General features: G+C 43.3%; 1 protein-coding gene across 1 annotated transcript in view; it reads right to left on the bottom strand.

Moving 5' to 3' along the window:
- Window positions 1-23505, bottom strand: part of Cap2 (cyclase associated actin cytoskeleton regulatory protein 2) — a 128489-nt gene that overhangs the window by 12704 nt on the left and 92280 nt on the right. Inside the window, exons 7-8 of the mRNA XM_046453522.2 lie at window positions 20644-20749; window positions 1179-1368 (exon numbers count right to left, since the gene is read on the bottom strand). Of these exons, the coding sequence (XP_046309478.1) occupies window positions 1179-1368; window positions 20644-20749 (296 nt within the window). The remainder of the gene's footprint in view (window positions 1-1178; window positions 1369-20643; window positions 20750-23505) is intronic.

The following is a 23505-nucleotide window of genomic DNA, read 5'->3' as shown; positions in this document are numbered from 1 at the left end:
GCTCCACTGAGACCGTCTGCCTAGACTTGAAGAGTGTAGGCGCCCTCCCGGCTATGGCGCCCTCCCCCTTTGTGTTGGGGGTGGGAGTGGAATGACTCATGCATCGCTGGCCTTGGGGTTTATGGTTTGAATCTAGAATGTGCCCCCCAAAGCCCATGTGTTGAGATCTCTAGAGATGAAAATTAATCCGAATGTTTATGAATATCAATACATATATAGCACACAGGGACATAAATATGACCATGTGCATGTAGAGGTACATGAATATGGATGTGTATGTGTACATGAAAATGAACATGTACACATACACATGCATGAATATGCAAATATTTTTGGATATGAGTACCAATAAGAACATGTACATAAATATGAATATGAAGGTGTCATGTACATAATTATGAACATGTGTATGATTACATATGAGAATATGAATGTGTGCATGAGTATGAATACATTTACATGAATATGAAAGTGTATATAGGCATGAATAAGAATGTGTTCATTTACATGTGCATGAAATTGAATATGTATATGAATATGCGTATGTGCATAAATATGCATATATATATGAATATGCATATGTACATGTACCTTAAAAAGTACATGAATAAGAACGTGAATGTCCACACATATATGTGCATGAACGTGTAAACGAATGTGTGCATGAACATGAATATAAATATACCCTACATCTGATGAGATCCCACTCCAAATGCAGCAAGTTTTGGAGGTGGGACTTTTAGGTAATGACTGGGGCTCTGACCTCATCAGCTGATTAATCCATTTGCTGGATTAATCTACTGAGAGCTCTATAGACTACTGGGTGGAAACTGTAGGCAGATGGGGCATAGGTCGGGGAGGTGGGGCGCCCGGGGGCCTGGCCTTGGACTACATGTGACCTTGTCCCTTCCTCTCCCTCTCTGCCAATGTGCTTACTGACTGCCTGGAGGTGAGCGGCCTTCCGTTGCCCTTCTGACGCAAAGTTCTGCCTCATCTTGGCCCAAGGAATAGAGGTGTCCAACAAATGAACTGAACCTGTGAAACTCTGAGTCGAAATAAACTTTTCTAAGTTGTTCTAGTCAGGCATTTGGGTCACAGTGACAAAAAGCGGACTGACACAGGATGATGTTCCTGGAGGCAAAGGGAAAGCAACACACTTTGGGGTCTCATGTGCTCACCTTTGGTGATGGCTTCTCCCTGGTTAAGCTGGGCAAACAAAGCCGAACGAGAAGGAGAGGACTCCTCTTTTCTGCTTTCATTCTCAAAAAGTGGAGGTGGTCCTGGGGGAGGCGGTGGAGGAGGAGGTGGCGGGAGGCCAGGCCCAGAAGAGAGGACAGAAAACGCTGATGCCGTGGTCGCTACAGGACCCTGCGGAAGGCAGAGGAGGGGGCTGCCCTGAGCCTGGGGCATGCTGGGGTGTGGCCAGAGTTCCCCAGAACCTGCTGCCAGAGAGGGAGTGGGGCTGAGGACCCCCAGGGGCCCCCCAGGCGTACGGGTGCTGCATGGGTCTGTTCAGGATCCTGGATGGAGGCAGGGCCTGCCTGGGGACATGACTGTCAGTAGAATCTGCATGTCCAGGAGCCCAATGCCAACTCAGGCAAACAAGGCCACATTCACAAGTTCACGTCCAACGCTCAGGAAAGGAGAAGAACTGGACCTTGGCCAATTCAGAATCCTAAGGGGAAAAGTGGTCCAGCTGATAAAATCAGCTTTACAGGGACACTGGAAACTGTAACCACCCAGGACAGAGAGGACAAGAAGGAGGGAGGGCGAAAAATAACCCAGGGTTCCTAATGTTTTTGAACTTTTCTTCCCCCCAGTATTAGGGATGGAACTCAGGGGCGGTTATCCACAGAGGCACATCCCCAGCCCTTTTTATTTTTTTGTTTTGAGACAGGGTCTCACCAAGTTGCTTAGGACCTCACCAAATTGCTGAGGTTGGCTTTGAACTTTCGCTCCTTCTGCCTCAGCTTTCTGAGCCACAGGGATTACAGACATGCACCACTGCACCTGGCTGTTTTTTTAACCTTTTTGAGCAGCCCAAGAGAGAAATACTGAAAATCTTTGGAAATCTTTTTCCACATATACATGCTTCAAATTGACCCCCAAAGACCATATGTGACCTGTCAGACCTGCAGATCGTCTCAGGTAATGACCTGAAGACTAGCAAAGGGCTCATGGCAGGCAGACCAATAAGAGACCAACGGAAACCAGAGCCTTCCTGAGAAAGGACTGGGTTCATTTTCATCTTCTTTGCTATGTGAAGTGCAACCTTGGTTTCCAATATGGAGGTCCAACGAGGGCAAATGGCAGTCAAAGATGATAGAAAAGGTATCCCAGACCTCCAAAGACATCCCAGAAAACCAAAGGCTGAATGTTCTCTCTGATGTGCAGAAGCTGATCTGAAATAAGGGTAGGGGGGATTAAAAAAAAAAAGAATAGAAGAAAGATCAGGGGAGTAGAAAAAGGGGAATGAAAGGAAGAGAAGAGGGACGGGATAAGGAAAGAAAGTGGAAGGAATCTGACCAAACTTTCCTAGGTACAAATATACCACAATGAATATCAAAACCGTACACATCCACAAGACACTAATTTTGAAAAAAAAATAACTAAGTAATAACAGAAAGATCAGCAGAGGGAAGGGAGCAGGGGGAGGGAGGAGGGAAGGGAAGAGGGAACTACTGGAGACTGAATTAGAATAAATTATATTCCATGCTTTTATAATTATGTCAAAAGGAATCATATTGTCATGTATAAAAAGAACCAATAAAACTATATAAACTACATATAAACATATATATGTGTATATATATATATATATATATACACACACACACACATATATTTTGTTGTTTTATTTTTAAACCCTGAAGTAGAACTGTTTATCTATGTTAAGAAATCATAAGCCAATTCAACTTTAAGAAGTCAGGATACTTGGGCTGAGACTGTGGCCCAGCGGGAGAGCGCTTGCCTAGCATGTGTGAGGCACTGGGTTTGATCCTCAGCATCACATAAAAAAATAAATACATAAAATAAAGGTGAGAAAGAAATTTAAAAAAAAATCAGGAATCTTAAAATATAGGGAATGATGGAAGTGTGGCCTAGATTCATAGACTTTTAATACAAAATATAATAGGTAAAATATTACATAAGGGCTAATAAACATTAACGAACACAGAACATCCCTTCTTTCACAAACAGCTCAGTATTACCAGGTGCCAAAATTAGTTTTTGCCTATAATAGTTTTCGAAAACAAGCTCTTTTCATAGTACTTATAAAATCTCCGTTCAATGTAGAATTACTCTGAAAAGATTCATCTCTTATTCAGAAAGGGTGTTTTTAAAACCCAGCAGGCCGGAAGTCTCGTCTCTTGAAGATGTCACCGGCAATAAGTTTTTGTTTCTAGGGAAGCAGCCCGACTCCATCAGGATTCTGGGGTCAAGTAGAAAATGATTTCAAGTTCTTGAGACCAACCAATTTTCCCCCAGCATCTACACAATTTTCTATCATGTCACTGGGGTGCAATTTGAGAATCTGCTTTGAATCATAAACAGCATATAATACAAGCTTTATGCATCAAATGACATTCCAGTCCTCAGTTACAGACACGAGAAACCACTTCTGCTCATAAGCCTGTAATAATTCATATAGCCCGTGGAGGGAACAGATCCCCCCGCCCCCCCCCCCCCCACCAGCAACTCTGCAGCTTTACTGATCTCCTGTTTTGTGGACAGGGGACATGATACTGACTCCTAAATTTTAGAATGATTTAGATGGTTCTTTGGCTCTCAGAATTGAACTTCTCTCCACAAGCCAGTAAAAGACTTGGAAACTGATAAACCACGTAGTCAGCTTTTTGGAATTTTGTTGCTTTTATGTGATTGACCCAGGACAGCAGACAGATGATTTACTGTGACAGATGTTTAAAACAAAAGTCAAAGAAATCGGGGCCCTGGGACCTGTTGGAACTCTGAATCACAGCCTACGACACCAGAGCCTTCTGCATGCTCTCAGGAATCCCGGCCACAAGTAGCGGCAACACCAACTGGAATCCCAGCCTGACACTGAATCTCAAGGCATCCTAATGAGAAAAATGAGATCAATGGTCCAGGAAGGGATGGCCTGAGAATTATGAGAAGTCTAGTATGTACTAAGCACCGATCATTTTCATTTATTTAGTGAATATTTAATGCTTAGTAATGACAGTCTTTATGCCAGGGGTTCTGAAGCTTGTCTGAACATTAGAAGCATCTGGGATCTTTTGACATCCTCCAAGCCCAGGCCACTGTGCACAGACACTCTCTGGGGGATGGGGTTGGGTAGCACCTGTCCTCTGAAGCTCCCTCAGCGATTCCAAAGCACAACTTCAGGACAATCGCTCTGTCCTATGTGCTGAGATTAACCTTAATCACAACATTCTTACCAGGACTATTGAAATCCTTCAAACATAAAGCAGAGAATCAGAAAGGCTGTTGAAATTCCATAATAAAGCCATCAGCTCATGGCAGAGACATAATTCATGAATGTATCTGCTTGATTCCAAAGCCTTCTGAGAAATCCTTTATGCTGTATTTAGATTTTGAAAAAGTCACTAGTCAATGGGCTGGGATTGTGGCTCAGTGGCAGAGCCCTTACGTCTCAAGTATGAGGCACTGAGTTTGATCCTCAGCACCACATCTATACAAATAAATAAATAAATAAAATAAAGGTATTGTGTACATCTACAACTAAAACAAATTTTTAAAAAGTCACTAGTCAAATGAAACACCAGAGGTATGCATTGCCTTGACATGTATGTAGAGTTGCATTTGGACTTCTGATTAGAGGATTGGGGTGCTGGAGGTGGCATGTGAAGCTCAGCTTAGTTTTTATATCCACCCTTACTCTATTGCTCTAACATCTTAGCAGCTGATCAAGCTCCTACAGTTGACTCTGGAACCAGACTCCAACATATAAGGCCATAAGATCCCTTGGGTGGACATAAGTCAGGCTTGATGTTGGTCTTGCTGTGACTTGGTGCCCTGGTTCTCGCCTTAATTTATGATTCCTAAATATCCACTGGTTCCAGTAGTGGGGTCCTCATGCCCAAGTCCTGGCTGGCTAACTGGTGCTCATATTGCTCCAGCATGGGGTCTTGCTCTCCTCCTGGGGACTGGAAATTGAAGGGCACCATCCTTAGCGGTGACATACCTGGTTGTCTAGACTGGATGGGGATGGGTGCCTCAGGTCAGGGCCTGGAGGATCAGCCTCCACTGAGGGATCCACAGCTTCTTGTTCACATTGGGCCAAAGAGAATGGAACTCAAGGAGAGAGGGCAGAGTTTGTATCGTTGAATTGGAGTTAGGACCATCTAGAGATGCAGGAGGATAATCCCTGGTGGGCAAACCTTAGAGTGTCTCTGAGCCAACAGCACCTGCCCCAGGGGCCTGAGAGGATGACCCTTGACAGGGTTCCTTCCCTGCTGGGCACCATGGAGGTCCTGAGAAACTGCGTTCATTTCTTTTTAAAAAAACCTTTTCTTATTTTTAAAATTGTGATTGGTTCTTTTTAGTTAGTTATACATGACAGTAGAATCTATCTTGATATAATTATACAAGCAGGGGATATATCTTATTCTAATTAGGACCCTATTCTTGTGGATGTACACGATGGTGGGATTCACTGTGGTATTTTTATAAATGTACATAGGAAAATTATGTCAGATTCATTCCACTGTCTTTCCTTTTCCTGTCCGATCCCTTCCCTTCATTACCCTTTGTTTAATCTACTGAACTTCTAATCCCTCCAGCTCCCTTATTGTGGGTTAGCTTCTACCTACTACTGAAAACATTTGGCCCTTGGTTTTTGGGGATTGGCTTATTTCATTTAGCACAATAGTCTCCAGATCCATCCATTGGCAAATGTCATAAAGTCATTCTTTTTTTTATAGATGAATAATATTCCATTGAGTATATATGCCACATTTTCTTTACCCATCTATCTGTTGAAGGACACCTACATTGGTTCCATAGCTTAGTTATTGTGGATTGAGCTGCTATAAACACCGATGTGGCACATCACTATAGTAGGCTGATTTTAAATCCTTAGCACAGTATTGGGACAGCTGGGTCATATGGTGATTCCATTCTTAGTTTTTTTGAGGAATCTCCATACTGCTTTCCAGAGTGGTTGCACCAATTTGCTTGCATTCGTTTCTCTGAATGGAGGCTACAGGTCAGATCTGCACATGTAGAATAAACAAGAGTTTTTAATGAGACAACTTGTTTAATTGCAAATTATTTGAATATTTCTTGTCCTTCTCAAAGAAGGCTTTCCTTAATTCTTTTTTTTTTTTTTACAATATGTCTTACTCTAACAATTACTTTCATTTTATCGCCGCAGTATAAAAGCTTACATTTTAGTGCTTGGAACCTAGGATAATGATGTCATGTGACTTGCACAAGGTCAAGGTCACAAAGCTGGGAAAGCCAGGCTGAGAGCTGAATGGAGTATCCTGCTGTAGGAACTCAGGGAGAGAGACTTAACTCTGCTGAAGCAGCAATGACCCGCACACAAATGCTTTTTTAAAAAACTTCTTCATAATGTTGATAAAATGAGTCTTTTCAGTATCTTGGAGACATAGATTGGGGACAATTGAAAAAGACATTCTATTAAAGTCATGTAACAATGGCTTACAAGTTAAAAAGAAAAAAGGAAAAAGAAAAGCAGCACACTTAGGATTTTAAATGGCCATATTCACAGTGCAAAAGTTCACTTATGTTGCAAGAACACAGCACAAAATGTAAAAATGCTGCTTTTAAGGTCTATTAAGACTAATTTTGAGAGCAGATGTTTGATTATATACTTTTTTTTTTCTGGTACAAAGACTTTTTAAAAAGTTAATGTGCTGCAAATCCCCTTCTCTAAATTAATTTCATTGTCCTGGGAACAGCTGCTTCTTCTGTTTTTAAATATATGAACTGTAAAATAATGAAGCCATTGTAAGCAGCACACATGGAAAGTTGATAATTTTTGGTGACATATACTATATATAATACAGTTGTACACTGACGCGCACTGTAATTTGTTTTCATTACAAGCTACTTCTTGAAATAATTACTAATCATTTTATTACTTTAGAATTTAGATTTTATTATGAAGGAAAAATTGCTTCTGGTTCGTAAATGGAGTCTCCATATTGCTTTGCTGGTGGCAATTGTATATATAATTAACAATCCACTTTTATTCCCTTCTCCCCAGCATAAACACTTGTCTTAATTATCCAGTTAATTCAGGTGCAGTCTACATTTGGATTTAATCAAGCTATAAAAATTGCTCCAACTATCCCTTCTGTTGAGTTTATGGAAAGTAAGACCAAAAGGGCACTTTTCAGGGGGTCCGAGGCCAGAGGAGGGGCTGCTGTGGTACAGGCCTAAACTGTACCTCGGAGGGCTTTGTAGAGCTCTTTATCCTGCAAGAAGAGACCGAGGGGACTTAAGCAGGGGAGAAACATATATATAAATGACATTCACTACTGACTTTAATAGACCAGGCCAGGTGCAGAGGTGCATGCCTGTAGTCGCAGTAGCTCAGGAGACTGAGGCAAGAGAATCTCAAGTTCAAATCCAGCCTCAGCAAAAGTGAGGCACTAAGCAACTCAGTAAGACTCTGACTCTAAATAAAATACAAAATAGGGCTGGGATGTGGCTCAGTGATTGAGTGCCCCTGAGTTCAATCCCAGTAGTGCCCGCCCCCCCCCCCCCAAAAAAAAGAAAAAAAAAAAACAAGAATTGGGCAGGCCATCAATGTCTTGATTGGTATTTTTATAAAATTTTAAAAAAGCAAGACCAATAAAATAAAAGTATCATGGAATAATTTTATGAAACAGGTGGACTATGTTGCCCATGAGCCTTTGCTAGGATCTTTTCTATGAAACTAGCCCAGTGATGATGATATTTTGAGGCACCTGTCCTTAAGTATTTGTGAAAATCGTAGATAAAGCCACAGAAATCAAACAGCTGACATGCAGTGGTGTCTGTGGGTCCCTCCCACCCCGTCACCTGTCCCTCTGGGACACACACTCAGCTCCCTCCAGTTTCTGGGTCAGATTCTCTCCTTGTCCACTGCTGAACCATCTGGGCTCAACAGTCACCTCTCTTACCATTAATGATCTCCAGGTGACAGTGACAAGTGACCAGTCATAAAAAGTTTAAAAGTCATAAGGCCCTTTCAATCACAAATACACTTAAATCTTCACACTCTAACTACAGGAGCTCACTATGTTTTACAACAACTTTTTTTTTTTTTTTTAGTTGTCAATGGACTTTTATTTTATTTATATGCGGTGCTGAGAATCAAACCCAGCACCTCACACATGCAAGGCATGCACTCTACCACTGAGTCACAACCCCAGCCCTACGATAATGTTTTAACAAAATGCTGTTAATTAATTTTTTCAAAGGCAAAGAATCCCAAATGACCTGGTACAATGTAACACAGAAACCAACAGGGTGTGAACCTCTCAGGCTCCAAAGTGATGCACAGAAAGAACCATCAGTTTCAGAAACACTGGCAATGACTTTAAACACATAAATCAGAAGCCTAACAGCAAAATAAGTAAGTAAATAAATAAATGAATAAATTAAAGTTCACAGATTCACAATTTGGGGTTCATGTTTTAGATATCAAAACTAATTTCTTTCTATTTTCTGCAAGATGTACCTTGGTCCATAACTTAGCCCAACGGACACATTTCCAATGGTGTCAACCTCTATAAGAACCTGCAGATTTTACATTCATATCTATATCGCACTTTCATGGCAAGATCACCGTGATCAAGAAAGACGACTGTGCAGAAACTGACAGATGATCATCCTGAACAACTGTCAGCCAAAGTAAATGGAGGACTTTAAGTCTCTATTTTTCTTATTTGCATCACTTTTTAGAATTTTGAGACTTTTTCCTCTTCTGCCAATGAAAACAAAATTCCTGGGAACATTTCCAAGAAAACAGAACTGCTAATAATGCCATAATGAAGTCCTGTGCTACGCTTCAACAGTATGTTTATTAATAATGTTAAGAATGTCAATTTGGGGACCATTTCCCACTTCATCTATGGAAAGGGAACACGGTGGAATAGCAGGTTCCCATAGAAACGCCAATGGCATTTTATATGTAATCAACATAAAAAGCTGGCCCCACAACGACTAAGGTCACGTGGGCCTGTTACCTTCAGTTTGCTTCCGAGGCAAAGTTCCAGATGCCCTTTCCCCCCACACCCCAGACGGAAAAGCAAAGGTCATTAAAAACCCAAATCTCAGGGTTTCAGTGATGATTTCTAAACGTTTCCCTCTTCCCCGTCCCTCCCACCTTCCTGTGCTCTCTGAATGTGGCTCCTTTGATGAGGTGGAAGGACCAGGTTTGGCAGTAGATGAGAAAATGAAAAGAAAGAAGAAATAAACTCACTCCAGAGAAGTAACAGCCTGAGAGGGACAAACAGCCCACATTAGTGTGTCTCAGCCACTGACTTAGTGTTTCTATGCTTGTTGACCAGTTGATCTATACAGATGTGTCCTTTCCAAAAAAGTAGGTGGTGACTTCTGTTTGACATGCCCAAAGTAGAAATTTACATTTTTTTAGTTGCAGTTGGACACAATACCTTTCTTTCTTTATTTATCTTTAAGTGGTGCTGAGGATGGAACCCAGTGCCTCCCATATGCGAGATGCATGCTCTACCACTGAGCCCCAACCCCAGCCCCAAAGTAGAAATTTTCCATATAAGCAGACCAAGCCCTCAAAACAGAGGCCAGAAGAATACATGGGACACAGTGTCATTAGCTCAAGTGATCCAGATGTTCCATGAACATCATCTTGATAAGTAGCCTTAATGATTAGTTTAGCCTTGCTTTGCTGCTGATATCTGGACCAAATCTGGAATTTCCAGATTGTCTTTTCCTCTTTTCTGTCAGCATTGGCAACTTGAAAATACAATTTCTCATGAAAAAAAAAAAGAGATAAAATTAAATTTTCCATGGGAAAACTTTGCAGAGTTAAAGATAGCAGAGTTTCCCCATCAAAGAGACTAACTTCAGAGAGCCAACAGTTATATAAAGACTGAGAGTGACATGTGGCTTGAATTAGCTGGACAACTACTTCATTTGGATAGAAGAGCTTAAGTTTGAACACCCTGAATTCAAGTTTTTGTTTTTCTTTGGATTTTAGGGTCATAAAGAAACTGTTGTACTTTTTCAAATTATCCATGGTTGGTAAATGGTTGGGGTGCAGGCAAAGGAAAAATAGTTGCTGTTAGAAAGATTATTTATATTAGGTTTTGTATTACATAATGTATCTTATTTACCCAAGAAAATTTTTTTTTAATGAAAATAACCAAGAAGAACCAAGTTCCTGAGCTTTATCAGTGAGGCACACTAAGTCAGAATGACTGTTGACTCAACTTCAGTTCCAAAGTTCACAGGAAAAGGTCAGTTGGTGCTTAGACCTAGGCAAGGGACTGCGATTAGTTCCATTGACATCAAAGGTAGACTCAATGAACTGTGGCCAGGGCTCGCCTCTGTGCTCTGTCTTATGAAGGCTTTATTTTACCTTTAGAAGGTAGTCTGTCTTTCCTTCCTGTCCTTTCTTAAGAAATCCTTTTTGCTTAATCTAATACCAGCTTCTGCTTCTTTTGTCAAACCTGTCAAGATGGGAGGCAGCAGTGGCCAGGGGAAGGAACAGGGGAGGTGTCCTTGACCTGCAAGAGGATGCCCCGTCCATGCCACTGCCATCACTGAGTAGAAGTAAAGTCATGGTTTTTACCTGGTTCTTGAACAATGGACATGGAATAAACATTTTGTACATTTCGTTGCCAAGAAATGTCATCACAAATGAATGCTTTTGATTCATCAAACATGTGTGGATGTCATCTATTTCTAAGGCCCTGGGGCAGTCACTGCTGCAGATCTCAGGTTCAACTGAAAAAGGACCCTGAGCTCATGGCCTCAGAGGAGAGAGAAGAGAGTTCTGTGGTCCCAGACGCTTGGCTCTTGGTTTTCGAGTCTTCACTAAGACCTGGCTTGGTTTGGAAAGCTCTTCCCCAATTTACTATCTGGAAAACTCTCTGGTTCTCTTCAAGCTCAACTCAAATGCTTCTTCTTTTTGTAGGTTTTACAAAGCTCTTCCAAGAGGAATTCCCACTTTCTCTAGACAGGGCCCATCAGGACCCTCTCGGGACACTTCTCATTATATCGTCATCATTTGTGTGGCTGTGAATTAAGGTTTGGTCATCTTTGGAGCCTGTGTCTCTTGTTAGTCTTTTTTTGGTGCCAGGGATTGAACCCAGAGGTGCTTTACTACGGAGCCACATCCCCAGCCCTTTTTATGTTTTATTTAGAGACAGAGTCTCATAAGTTGCTGAGGCTGACTTTAAACTTTTGATCCTCTTGCCTGTAATCTGCTGGGATTACAGGTGTGCGCCACCAGACCCAGCTTTGTTACACATCTTAATGCCACCAGTGATGGGCACAGTGCCCGAAACACAGTACTGCCTCCTAAATATTGACTGATGTGAATAAATTACTGCTTTACAAGGGAGAAAGTGCTCAAGGAAGTACAAACTCTAAGAAATGGTATGGAGCTTTGGAGGAGAGCACGGGTAACTCCGGCTTGGGGCAGGCATGGTGATGAGCACAGCTCAGAGAGGCTTCTAGAAAGAAGACTGATTTAAACAGAGCTGGAAGGGTGGTAAGATTCCACACCAGGAAGCCAGAGGAAGGGATGCCAGGAGCAGGGGGCGTGAGCGCCATCCTCACAAGAAATAAATGAAGCAGCTGTTAAGGATCCCATGCAAACTCAGAGCACTCAGCGCTGTCCTTCAGAACACCACCCGATGCTGCAGACATTCAGGGAAACTACTGCCCCTCAGCGACACGGTGAGGATGGCCTCCAGACCTGTACGGAAACGTGCACACCAAACATCACAAGTGCACCCACGCTTTGCCCCTTTGGACTGAAAAGGGTATTGTTTGAATCTGCTCCTCTCCAAAGGAGTCCTTGATGGATTTGGGCCATTTAAAAAGATAAAACTTGTTGTTAAGGGAGGATGAGAACCTCCCACCCGTCAGTGTCCTGATGAGGGTGGGCTGCAGCTTTCTCTGCCAAGGCCCTTTCTCCCTCAGGGGTGGGGGGTGACATGGACAAAGTCTTGTGGCCCTGGCAGAGTCCCGGGAGGGCCAGTCTTCAGCTGGGGGGGGACCTGGGGAGCAAAAGCCGAGGGATGGACCAGAGGCCTGGTGCATCTGTGATGAGGGAAAACCCAGATGCCCAGAGCCAAGTGCACTAGCTCCAGTGTGGACATGGCTGAGTGTGTCCCCCAGGGGTACATGTGCTGGACGCCTGGCCCCAGTGTGGCCATGTTGAGAGGAGGGGTTTAGAGAGAGGCAGTGAGGTCACTGGGGACACTAGGAGGGATTAATTAACGTAATCTTTTGGAGTGAGTGAGTTTCCACAAGTATGGGTGTTGCACCAAGAGTGAGCCAGACCCCTGAATCCTCTGACTTTCTGTTTCACCATGTAATCACCTTCTTATAGGCATTCTCTTCATGATGACATCTGCCATGCTGTAATGCAACCAAGGAGGCCCTTACCAGAGTTCAAACAGAGGGGGCTGCTGGATATTGGACTTTTGGCCTTCAGAACTGTAAGACCAATAAACTTCTTTGCTTTATAAAGCCCCTAGCCTCAGGTGTTTAATTATAGCAACAGAACTGGATCAAAACACATCTTTAGCGCTGTTGTGGGGAGCATCACTCGGTGTCTATTTACACCACAACCTCCTGATAATCCTAGGAGTAGGTAAAGGAGACGATGGGCAAGAGAACAGCCTCAGCTACACTGTGGACTTCAACATTATGAACACATCTTATTAAAATATTCCGAGGGTAATAGTTTAAATAAATTAGAAATGTGTATTAACTTCCTAGCCCTTAGGTCTAGAGAGTTTGAGTTCATAGTTATAAAAAAACAAAACAAAACAAACTAGTCAATAAAATAACCTCAACTGTTAGATTAGGCAGTTTTAAAAGTTTCTCCTGTTTTGATTTATGGAGAGAGAGAGAGAGGCTTAAATACTCTAAAAATACTTACACATTCTTATCAACAAGCACTAAAACTCAAAGTTATTTATGTGATAATAGAAATAGTTCTAAATGTAAAACATTTAGAGTTTATAGTACTGCTAACCCTAGAGGATCGTTTATGAAATTCTAGTTATTTGACTGTTTTTGACCTATACATACTCTACTGAAGGTATAGCACAGATCAAAATAAAAATCCACAAATAATTCCAAAGCTTTTGAGCAAAAATTGGAGCTATAAATAATCATCCCTCAAATTAGACAATTGACCTGTAAATAACCAAGAGATCATTACATGAAAACTCATTACTTCTTAATTCTATACAGCTGGATCTACCTCGAACTCTCCAGAAGGCCCTCCCTGAGCTCACTGCTAACAAGACAGTCGAGGACGATGACAGCCCTTTAGAATTTCCTCCTTCCCAGGTCACCAGGTGCACATCAGTGGCCACACCACCTTTCCTTTAGCTTTGAGGCCACTGATTCTTCTAGTTCTACCTTCCCTCTCTCTTCCTTGTCTCCTTGTCAGGGTTGCCCCCACCTCTAAATGATGGGTGCCCAGGGTTTTATTCTCTCCCTTCATCTCTTTTTCTGCCTTCTCCTCTAGTTACCTGTCATCTCCAGGCAGATGATTCCCAGTGTGTAAATCCGGGGCTCCCCGAGTGGGTCCTAGACCTGCCCCTCCATCTCTGCCTCTGGATGGAGTCTCAGCTGCCCCCCAAGTACCACAGAGCCCGGAGGTTTCTCTTCCTCCTCTACCAGCTGCTCCTTGTGAATTTCCCTATTTACCGATGCTACCATAATTCTTCCAGAGCTCCAGGTGGGAAATGTGTCCAGGTTTGATATCTCCTCCCATCCTTCCCAAACTACCACCACCTGTGTCCTCTGACTCCGTGGCTGCACCTTCTCTGTCATTGCTGTGGTCACACTTTAGGTCGTATGCTAATTACCTCCGCACATGGCAGGGTCTTTAATCTCTGCCCCTTTCTGTTTTACACAATTTCTAAACCATCCTTCACAGCAGGAAACTTTCTGCTTCAATACCCAGGAAACAACCTGCCCACGCACGTGGCTCAACTTCCCAGCATTCCAGGATTTCGTGGCAGGCTTCAACCCACCTTCCTGGCCTCATCGCTTACCCTGCTCAGCTCTGCGAAGCCACCAGCCTTTCAGCTCCATCTCAGAGTTCTTTGTTCTTGTTCCACGTGACATGCCAAAAGCTCTGCCAGGAACTGCCCTTTCCTGTGCTGCGTGCCCAGGGAACTCCTATTCATCCTTCAATACCCAAACCAAGGGCCTATTTCTTCGTGACCCTTCCTGCCCCCCAGGAGTCTAATGAGTAAAGTTCATTTTCCAGCATAACTTTGTGCTGTTGATATTTATTTACGCACTGCAAGACTTTTCAGAGGTGAAATAATTAGATGATGAGAAGTGTAACGCGATTGGTGGATTAATCCACAGATATGGGTTATGGGTAGGGCATGGCCGGAGGAGGTAGGTCACGGGGGCATGCCTTTGGGGTATATATTTGGACCCTGGTGGCCACGTCCTGAGCTGGTTTCCTGCGACACACGCTGCTGCTCTGATGTTCTGCCTCACCTCGGGCCTGGGCAATGGAGTCGGCCAGCTGAGGGCTTGACCTCTGAAACTGTGAGCCAAAATAAATGTTCCCTCCTCTTTAAGTTGCTCTGGCCAGGTATTTTGCTCACAGTGACACGAAGATGACTAAGACATGTACTGCAACAGAAAAATGCTGCTGATTAATAGCAGAAATTGTAAAATAAGGCCCGACATGTGCTTTGTACCTGGTAGGGAGCCAACAAATGGTTGTTATGTAAATGAATTGCTAAATAAATTAGTAAAAATGAATAATCTCCCCATAACAGCTCCTTTGGCTCAACTGAAATATACAAGGGCTGTACCTTTCAAGCTGTACTCTATGTAAAAACCTCCCGGGCACCTTGTAAACTGGCGGGGTCCAATGCAGGAGGCCTGTGGTGGGGCTGAGATTCTGCGTGTCTAAAAGCGCCCAGACTGCGATTGGCCAAGAACCACCCTGGTGGAGCGTGGGCGTATCTAGAACACGCCAGCACTGTGCTTGTCTCTGACACTGCCGACCCTCTCCCTTCCTGCTGCACCATCCCTGTGTTCTGCAGCTAGAACACAAGAGATGGGGTCGAGAATTGCATCCTGGGTGTCACGTACCATCTTTGTATCCTCAGCACCCTGCCCACACTCAGTGCACAGCAGGAGTTTCAGCATGGCTGGCTTAGCTAGGTGGTCTCTTTCAGGCAGAACTCACGACCCTTTCCAGCCTCATGCTATTATCTGTGCACTTTGGGGACTCCGTTGCTTAGCAACGTGGTGCACTGCAGAGCTTTGGTCCTTTCCCCTCGTGACTTGTGGGGCTGACTGGGAGCTATGTGGCTGCTGCGTCCTGGCATCTCAAGGGAGGGTCCTAGAGCTCGCTGCTACCCAGGAAAGGATCCATGTTCAAAATGCCAAGTGTGGTTTCTACCATGCTTTCTGCCTTTGCACCATGATAGGGTTAAAAAATCGTAAGTCAGGCCATTGTAAGTCAAGGAACGGTTTGTAATTGGTTACCCAAAGCTCCATAAAGGGGTGGAAAGTACATTTAACACAGCTGTGGTCAAGGACAATGGTGAGAGCCACTCTGCGGGCAGATCATAAGAGGACAGCGGTGGACTTTGTGAACCAGACAAAGGACACCCCGCTGGGGCTTTGCCCATTCACATTGGTTAACAAACCCAAGGCAGGGGTTTAGCACAAGGGCCAAATGAAAACTCTGATATAAAGGGCAAGAGTTTTCTCTTGTAAATAGCAAGAGGGAGCCAGAGAGACCAGACAACTTGAAAACTTACCAGATATACATATTTCATGACACGCTACCGAGTCTACATTATTTATAAGAAGTCAGGATACCCTCTGGCTGAGTTTTAATTTGATCAAAATCAAACTGTTTATCTTTTGCTTTGTTAATGGACATTTAGCCTTTACATTGAGAAATAAGCTGAAAGAATACCTGGAGGAAAAGAAATGATCTCGTGTCTTGCTTTGGGAAATTTATTATTATTATTATTATTTTGACTATTATTTTAAGCAGCCTAATAATTTGCATTTGCCTGGATGTTAAGTCAGGGCAGATGACAATTAGCATACATAAAAATTAACATATTTTTAAAACTCACATTACCAACCCTAAGCACTATATCACTATATAAGACTTTGCAAACATTCATTTATGTATAGTTTTATTCTATTCTACAGATAATTACACCCTAATTGTTCCTAAAGTTAAAGTAATTCAGACATACATGAAAAGACAGACATATGTCGACAAGTTTAACACCAAAAAAGTTAATAAAATAATCACAATTATCCTATTTGTGGAATTCTTTTCATGTCTCTTTTCTGGTTCAATTCACGAAGAACAGACCGGTTTGAATACCAACCAGACAATTCATCAAAAAAAAAAATCAATTGTTTTGGTAATTGTGAAGACTAGGTCTTCATCTTTCATCGTTAGTCATTTGACTTGAAAGTACTGCCATTGAATATTACAAATCTGACCGAATTTGGGTGATAAATTCCAGCCTCTCTACTGGGTTTCTGCCCAAAGATTGATCTCTTCAATAAAATGTATTTGAACCTTTGCACTAAAGAAATGGCTTCCATTGGTATGAAAGGGAAAGAATGAAGAGCCGGGGTCATTTCGAGTGGAGGGTCCTTCCGGTTCACAGTTGGCCTCAGGTTGAAGAAAAGCCCACAGAAATGAGTAGATTCCATTTACCACTGCAGATGCGTTCAGAAATTCCAGAAGGATTACCGCACAGCTGCTCCCGTCCCCAACACCTCCACCCAACCCCAGCACACTTGTGCACCCACACGGCCTCTCCAATCACTGTCCCCCAGCTTCACATTTCACTGTGACAAGTGACAGGAGCAGCCGTTGCCTGGCACAGCTGCAGCCTGAAGGCAAAGGGTAGGAGGCAGAAGAGGCAAGCTCTGTCCCAGAGGCCCACCCAGGCCAGGCAAGGGGGCTTAGAGCCAGGCTCCCTGGGAGACCCTCCTGCAGCAAGCTGGCGGTCACGAAAACTGCACGGAGTATGGATCTCAAACTCCAACTTGAAAACAAAAGAAAGCAATGGCTCAAAATTCTTGAGATGTTAAGTCATGGAAGGTTCTCTGTGGTATGTGCAGGAGTGTTGCAAGGGCTGCATCCTCGAGAGGCCAAACCTGTTTCTGCAGCCCTCCAAGTCCCTCGGTGTCTGGGAACACTACATCTTTCTACCTTCTTTCCTAATCCGTATCATTTCTAAACAGAGTTTTTACATAGTCATGATCAGCAGACGAATAAATAAAAGAATCTAGTTTTTCTCCCCAAGTCCAGTTGACCAGACCGTTCAAACGGCTTTTTCCTCTTTGCAGGAAAGCTGTGGTTCAGGCTTTGTATTATCATTCCTGTGCTGGTATGTTGATGGTACACGGTAGGGGAGAAGAGATTAGTTTGTTTTATGCTTAGAGTCTTTAAATTGTTTTTAGTAATTTGAAATAGAAATATAATTTTAAAAGTCAAAAGAATGATTTTTATGATATACTTTTTAGTAGCTTCCCTCCAAACCTTAGAAGAACACAACAACATCAGGAAATATGTTTCTGTTCAGGTGTTAAAGCAGGTCAAAAGATTTTGTACACATGGTACCAGGGATTGTACCCCAGGGACACTTAATCACTGAGCTGTATCCCCAGCTGTTTTTATTATTTATTTTGAGACAGGGTCTCACTAAGTGGCTTAGGGTCTTGCTAAGTTGCTGAGGCTGGCCTTAGACTTAAGATCCTCCTGCCTCAGCCACTTGAGTTGCTGGGATTTCAGGTGTGCAGCTCTGTACCCAGCACGCTGTTATTTCTGAACCAACGTTATTCATTGTAATCATTTCTTACTTTAAACATTGAACCAACACTTTATCATTCTCTCTTCTTTGCAAAAGTGAAGTAGGGCTGGTGGTGGGGCTAGGGGTAAGAGTGCCCGCTGAGCACACCCTGAGGCCCTGGGCTCAACCTCCAGCACCCAGGTTTGGGGGTAGGATGGGGGAAGAAGTGGAGTAGACACTTCACTTCTATTTTTCTAAATAGAATTTTCCCACAACATATTATATGCTTAATAAACAATAGCTTTCATTGTTATGGTAATCCACAATGTGTGCTCTATGGATCACCTGCATTTTGCATAAATATGACATGTATGTTTTACAACACTTTTTCATTGTGTTATAAAATATACATGTGACCCCTTGGTAGGTTACGAAATTGATTTAGTGAGTCTTAACCAGAATTTTATTAAAAAAGACATAAAAATAAAAAGAAAATACTTGAATGCATCGTACGCAGTAAGAAAGAGGATTGTTTTGTGAAACTTGTTTTAGTATTATGCATGTAGGGGGTGTGTGTAAAATGTATTTCTTTCTATAATTTGTCTTAAAAAGTTTGAGGGTTACTGCTACGAGGCATTATTTCTTACAAACATATTCACTAGTTAATTCACTAGTTAAACTGTTAGAGTATTCACTCTAGAACAAAGGAAAAAGCTACATTTACTTTTGCTACAATTAATAATCAATGCTCTTCCTTTATATTCATAAACATAATTACTCAGCTTTATACACGGCATTAAAGGTATTCAAACCATTTAAAAATAATTTTCTATTCATTTTCCATGGGTACCATTAGAGAAGTAATAGACGAGCATTTACTAACATTATATTCCATAAATGGATTCTCATTTCTCTTCCATTTATCTACCATCAAATAATAACAGATCCCAGGTCTCTTGATTTTTCAGTTTACTATTTTCTAATGATGGGCTGTCTCCATGGCAAAGATATGACGATGCCCCTTCATGACATATTGATCTAACTAACATTATCTCATTTGAGTAGGATGAAAAGTCATCCCAACTAGTCGATGTGAACACCCATCCTCACACACATGCATCCTTTCTTATTAAAACCCTCCAGATGTTTATAAACTCTCTTCTCAAAAGTCACAGTGTCATGGGCAGAATAAAAATAACTGGCCAGCTTAGTTAGTTTTGCATGGTACATTTCAACACTACGGAGGAAAAAGACAAAGTGAAAAATAAAAAGAGACATCATCTCGAGGAGACCATGTCATTAGTGCCTACCTGCTGGGGACAAATGTAGCAATGCTAGACTCCCCTGGAAAATCACAAACTGTCCTCGCATTAGGGCTACTGTACTGACAGCAGCCGCCAGAATGGAAAGATAGGTGCTGGGGTACAGCTTCAGGAGAGGGAGATTTCACCTCTGAATGGATTCACCACGGCTGCTTCATTTTCTCAATACTTACTCTGGCGAGATCATCCACTACTGGAAGGGAGATTCCACTGGGAAGCAAATGCAGAGACTCCAAAGGGCAAGGGAGATTCTAAGATACCCTTAACTCATGATGTCATTCAAATCATTAGTTGAGCACTTACTGCATGCCAGGTACTATGTGAGGGGCTGGGATACAGATGAGTTTCAAGTAAGAGAGTCCCGAAAGCACACAAAATTACAATTCTATGTGCTAAGAGCTCCGACTAAGGTATACTCAAGACACAAAGGAGGGACAGAAAGAGCCACCCATCAGATGGGGAGCTGATGAAAGTCCATGAACTTTCTTAAGGAGGTGACCACGTTTGGGACCGTGGACGAGGGGCAGCGGTGCTTCCCCTGGGGAACTCAGGTTATTCAGCAGGATACATGCTCAGGACATTGCAATTAAGGTCAAACAACCCGAGTTTGGCAAATTTGAAAACAATTCCATTTGGTCCAACCTAAGTGGGGCTTGTGCACAGATAATACAAGTAGCTACGGGTCGCTGGAGTGCTCAGTAAGGCCAGCATGACAGGAGATGCAAAGCCCCACAAGAGGCGGAGGCCAGGTTCAGGCCCCTTGTGGACATGAGAGCAGGGCAGACCCTGCCCGGGATTGCATCCTCCTGCTAGGCACCCTCAGAAGACCAGGATCACCCAGCGACGCATAAACATTGTTCAATACACTTAAACACATCAAAAGAGAAATCAAGAACATTTGAAAGATCATTCTACTGATCAGTTTACCTCTTTAAAATTATACCCATATTCAAAGCTTCCTGTTCCCTTCTGTTCTCAAAAGTTTCTTAACACTCCACCATCTTGGTTCTCACACATGTCTGTGCTTGACTTTACCACCTGACATTAATGGCAAAGTGCCTTCCATGTAATCACCACGTGCTAACTTTAGTGGCTGTTGAGTGTCACCATAAACGACGTCACATTTTCTTTCCGTAGTCACATGTTCCTGGATTTTCCTATGATGCCACCATCTTTCCCCACATGGTTTCTTACGCACATTTTATTCTCTTTCCTTGGGGCAAAGTTTAGGGTCATACTGGGTTAGTGGGCCATAGGGGACATGTTTCTATAAATAGTTTCATGCCTTGTCACTTGGGTGGAAGGGGCGTGGTACTCACTGTCGAGCTCCAGGTGAGGCCTGTGGTGTGGTGCTCCTTGATGTAGGCTTGAAGCTCACTCCAGATGTTCAGGTAGGACTTCACCCAATCCACGTGCCGTAAGTCACTTTGTTACAAAAGAGAGTGGAAGAGAGCGGAGTTAGGATCTCAAATAAATTTAAAATAGATGGCACTGTGGTTATCCAGTAACCAGCAGCCACATGACCCAGAGCGACTCTCCCTCTAGCCACAAGAGAACCAGAGGAGAAGGTGGCCCAGGACTCTCCTGAGGGAGGTGGACACACGGCCCAAGTCCTGAGCTCCAAAGGAGAATGGAAAGACCAGACAGGGGACCTGACCCAACAGGGCCAACACGGGCCACGTGTCCTCTGGCAGTCTCTGTCATCCCTAATGGAGGAGACGGTGGGGGGAGGCCACTTCTTCCAGTATGGCTTCTGGTACAGAATCAAGAACAATATGTTCTCAGAAATGAGAACGGGACTTAAGAGAAAAGAGTCACTTGGTTGATTTCTAATAATTCAGTTGAATTATTTGGTTAATAGTATAACTGATTGGAGAACTTTAGTTATCATGACTGATAAGGAAGTCAGTATGTAAGAAAAATATTTCCTCACCCACAGGTCATACCCTGTATGTCTAGGGGGACATTCACTTACATGCCCTTGATTTGATACTCTTGGCATCCCAAGTGAGGTGGGGCACAATCAGGGTTTTTATCTCTTACTTTATTGAACCGAGTGCTAGCAAAGTGCTTACCTTTTATGGCAGGATTAACATACAGGATTAAGAGAGCTGTTAGGAGCATGAAACTCACAGACAGATGAAGGTAATTATATTTCTTTTTGGTAATTTTCATCATATATTTTTTCTTTTTGGTACTGGGGATTGAACCTAGGGGTTCTCTACCACTGAGCTACATCCCCAGCCCTTTTTATTTTGAGACAGGGTCTGGCTGAGTTGCTTAGAGTCTTGCTAAACTGGTGAGGCTGGCCTCAAACTTGTGATCGTCCTGCCTCAGTTTCCCTAGTTGCTGAAATTACAGGTGTGCACCACCTCCTCCAGCCCAATGTTCGTTCTCCCACTTGGCATGAAGGGGTGGTAAGGAGAAGATGATGATAGCTGAGCTAATGAACATTTAATTATACACCTGGGTCATTAATCTGAAGAGAACCACCAAAGGAAATGTCTGTTATTAAAGCTCCTGCCAATAATGACGTGTCTCTAGGCCACTTCATTTTGTTTTCCTTGAAACATTCCAAGTCCCACCAGCTTGTCTGGAGTCCCACTGTTTGAAGCATGCCACTCGGAAGAGCGTGGGGGGGACTCCTACCTTCTCATTCATCCTCAGGAGGGAACCCATGAATGGAGTTTCATTCTAAATTTCTCAATTAATTAAATATATATAAATCGATTATTATGTATTAATAATCAATTAACTGAGAAATTTAAAATCAATTGATACATATGTATAACAAAATCTATGAAGAATCTCACTGTTGCTTTGTCTCATGACACACTTTGTGTCAGTCTCTGAAGGTCATGTGCTTCTTATTAGTTTCCTCACCCACAGGTTTTGTGAGGGTCTTGGTACAGTGCCTTGCACATGAGAAGCAGTCTGCACACAGCTATTATTAGAGCACGAAACCACTTTAATATAAGTGTATACCCATGTTTACATATATGGTCATTTGACACACGTGCATATGTGTACATGTGTCCGTGCATATGAAACACACAAACGTGCCTGTAGGCCTTGTAGAGATGTCATGGCGCACATTCAACAAACTTTATTAAAACATTCAACAACCAGTGAAGACCGAATCTATCAAGCATATTCACCTTTCCTTTTAATCAGTACAGCATGAGTCTGACTTGAAGAAAGTTCCAGAAAAACTGGTAGTAAGGAATGGTGACTTTTACTTCAAATCCCTAAGAGATAAATGGAGCAGGGTCCAAAAACCCAGGGGCAACTGCACACACTCCCTTGGTTTTCCTTGACCTTGCAGGGAGCCGTGTTAGGGGAACAGGAGCCATGACAGAAGGAGGCCACACCCCGAGGAAGCCAGCCCACCTGCCCTGTCATACTGAACGAAGGGTCCAGCCACGGCAGCACACAGAGGAGAGGCATGCTCACTGCCCTTGCTTCAACTGGAAGGAAGCCACCCCTCAGCTCCTCCACCCCTCAGCTCCTCCACCCCCTAGTTTCTCCACCCCCCAGCTCCTCCACCCAGGGTCCATCACTGCAGGCTGGGGTCCACCACAAGCCTTGAGGCTGTGGGGTACTCTGCTGTCATCTGGTGACCAGCCCTAGGAGATCGAGGGTGGATGGGGACAGGTGTGCGGCTTCTGGAAGTGGAAGGATGCACCTGAACGTCTGGCTTGTCCTCATGGTCCACTGGACTTGACCGAGTCAACCCCGAGGCTGTTGGAAGTACTTTTTCTACTCAATGGCTGACATGAGGGGCAAATACTGGATTCTTTTAGTATATATACCAGGTGTGGAAAACCCCAACCACCCCGGCCATGCCACCACAGGGGGGGAACATGCACTCAGTGGGGGCTGGGAGAAAGGCAGGTGCCCCTGAACTGAGACACAAATAAAAATGTTCTTCAAGGGTGATCTTCTCAAAGGCAGAAGCCTAAACAGTGCTGAAGCTGCCCTGAATTGGCAGGCAGAAGCATCTATACATCCTGAAAAAGGAGTCACCCGGGGAGTGTTCCTGCCGACATATCACACCCAGGTCTGTTAACACACTCCCCATCTTCTGAAATGGCACCTGCGTGTGAACAAGGGCAAGCTGTCCTGCGCCTGTGAGCCTCTTCTCAGGCGCGCTGCGTGTTTCGTGGCCTCTAACATCCCAC

The sequence above is a fragment of the Marmota monax genome, unplaced genomic scaffold (assembly GCF_021218885.2).
Source record: "Marmota monax isolate L192 unplaced genomic scaffold, Marmota_monax_Labrador192_F-V1.1 WCK01_AAM20220418_F8-fsc00029, whole genome shotgun sequence".
NCBI classification, from domain to species: Eukaryota; Metazoa; Chordata; class Mammalia; order Rodentia; family Sciuridae; genus Marmota; species Marmota monax.
This window is presented reverse-complemented; position numbering and strand designations above follow the sequence as displayed.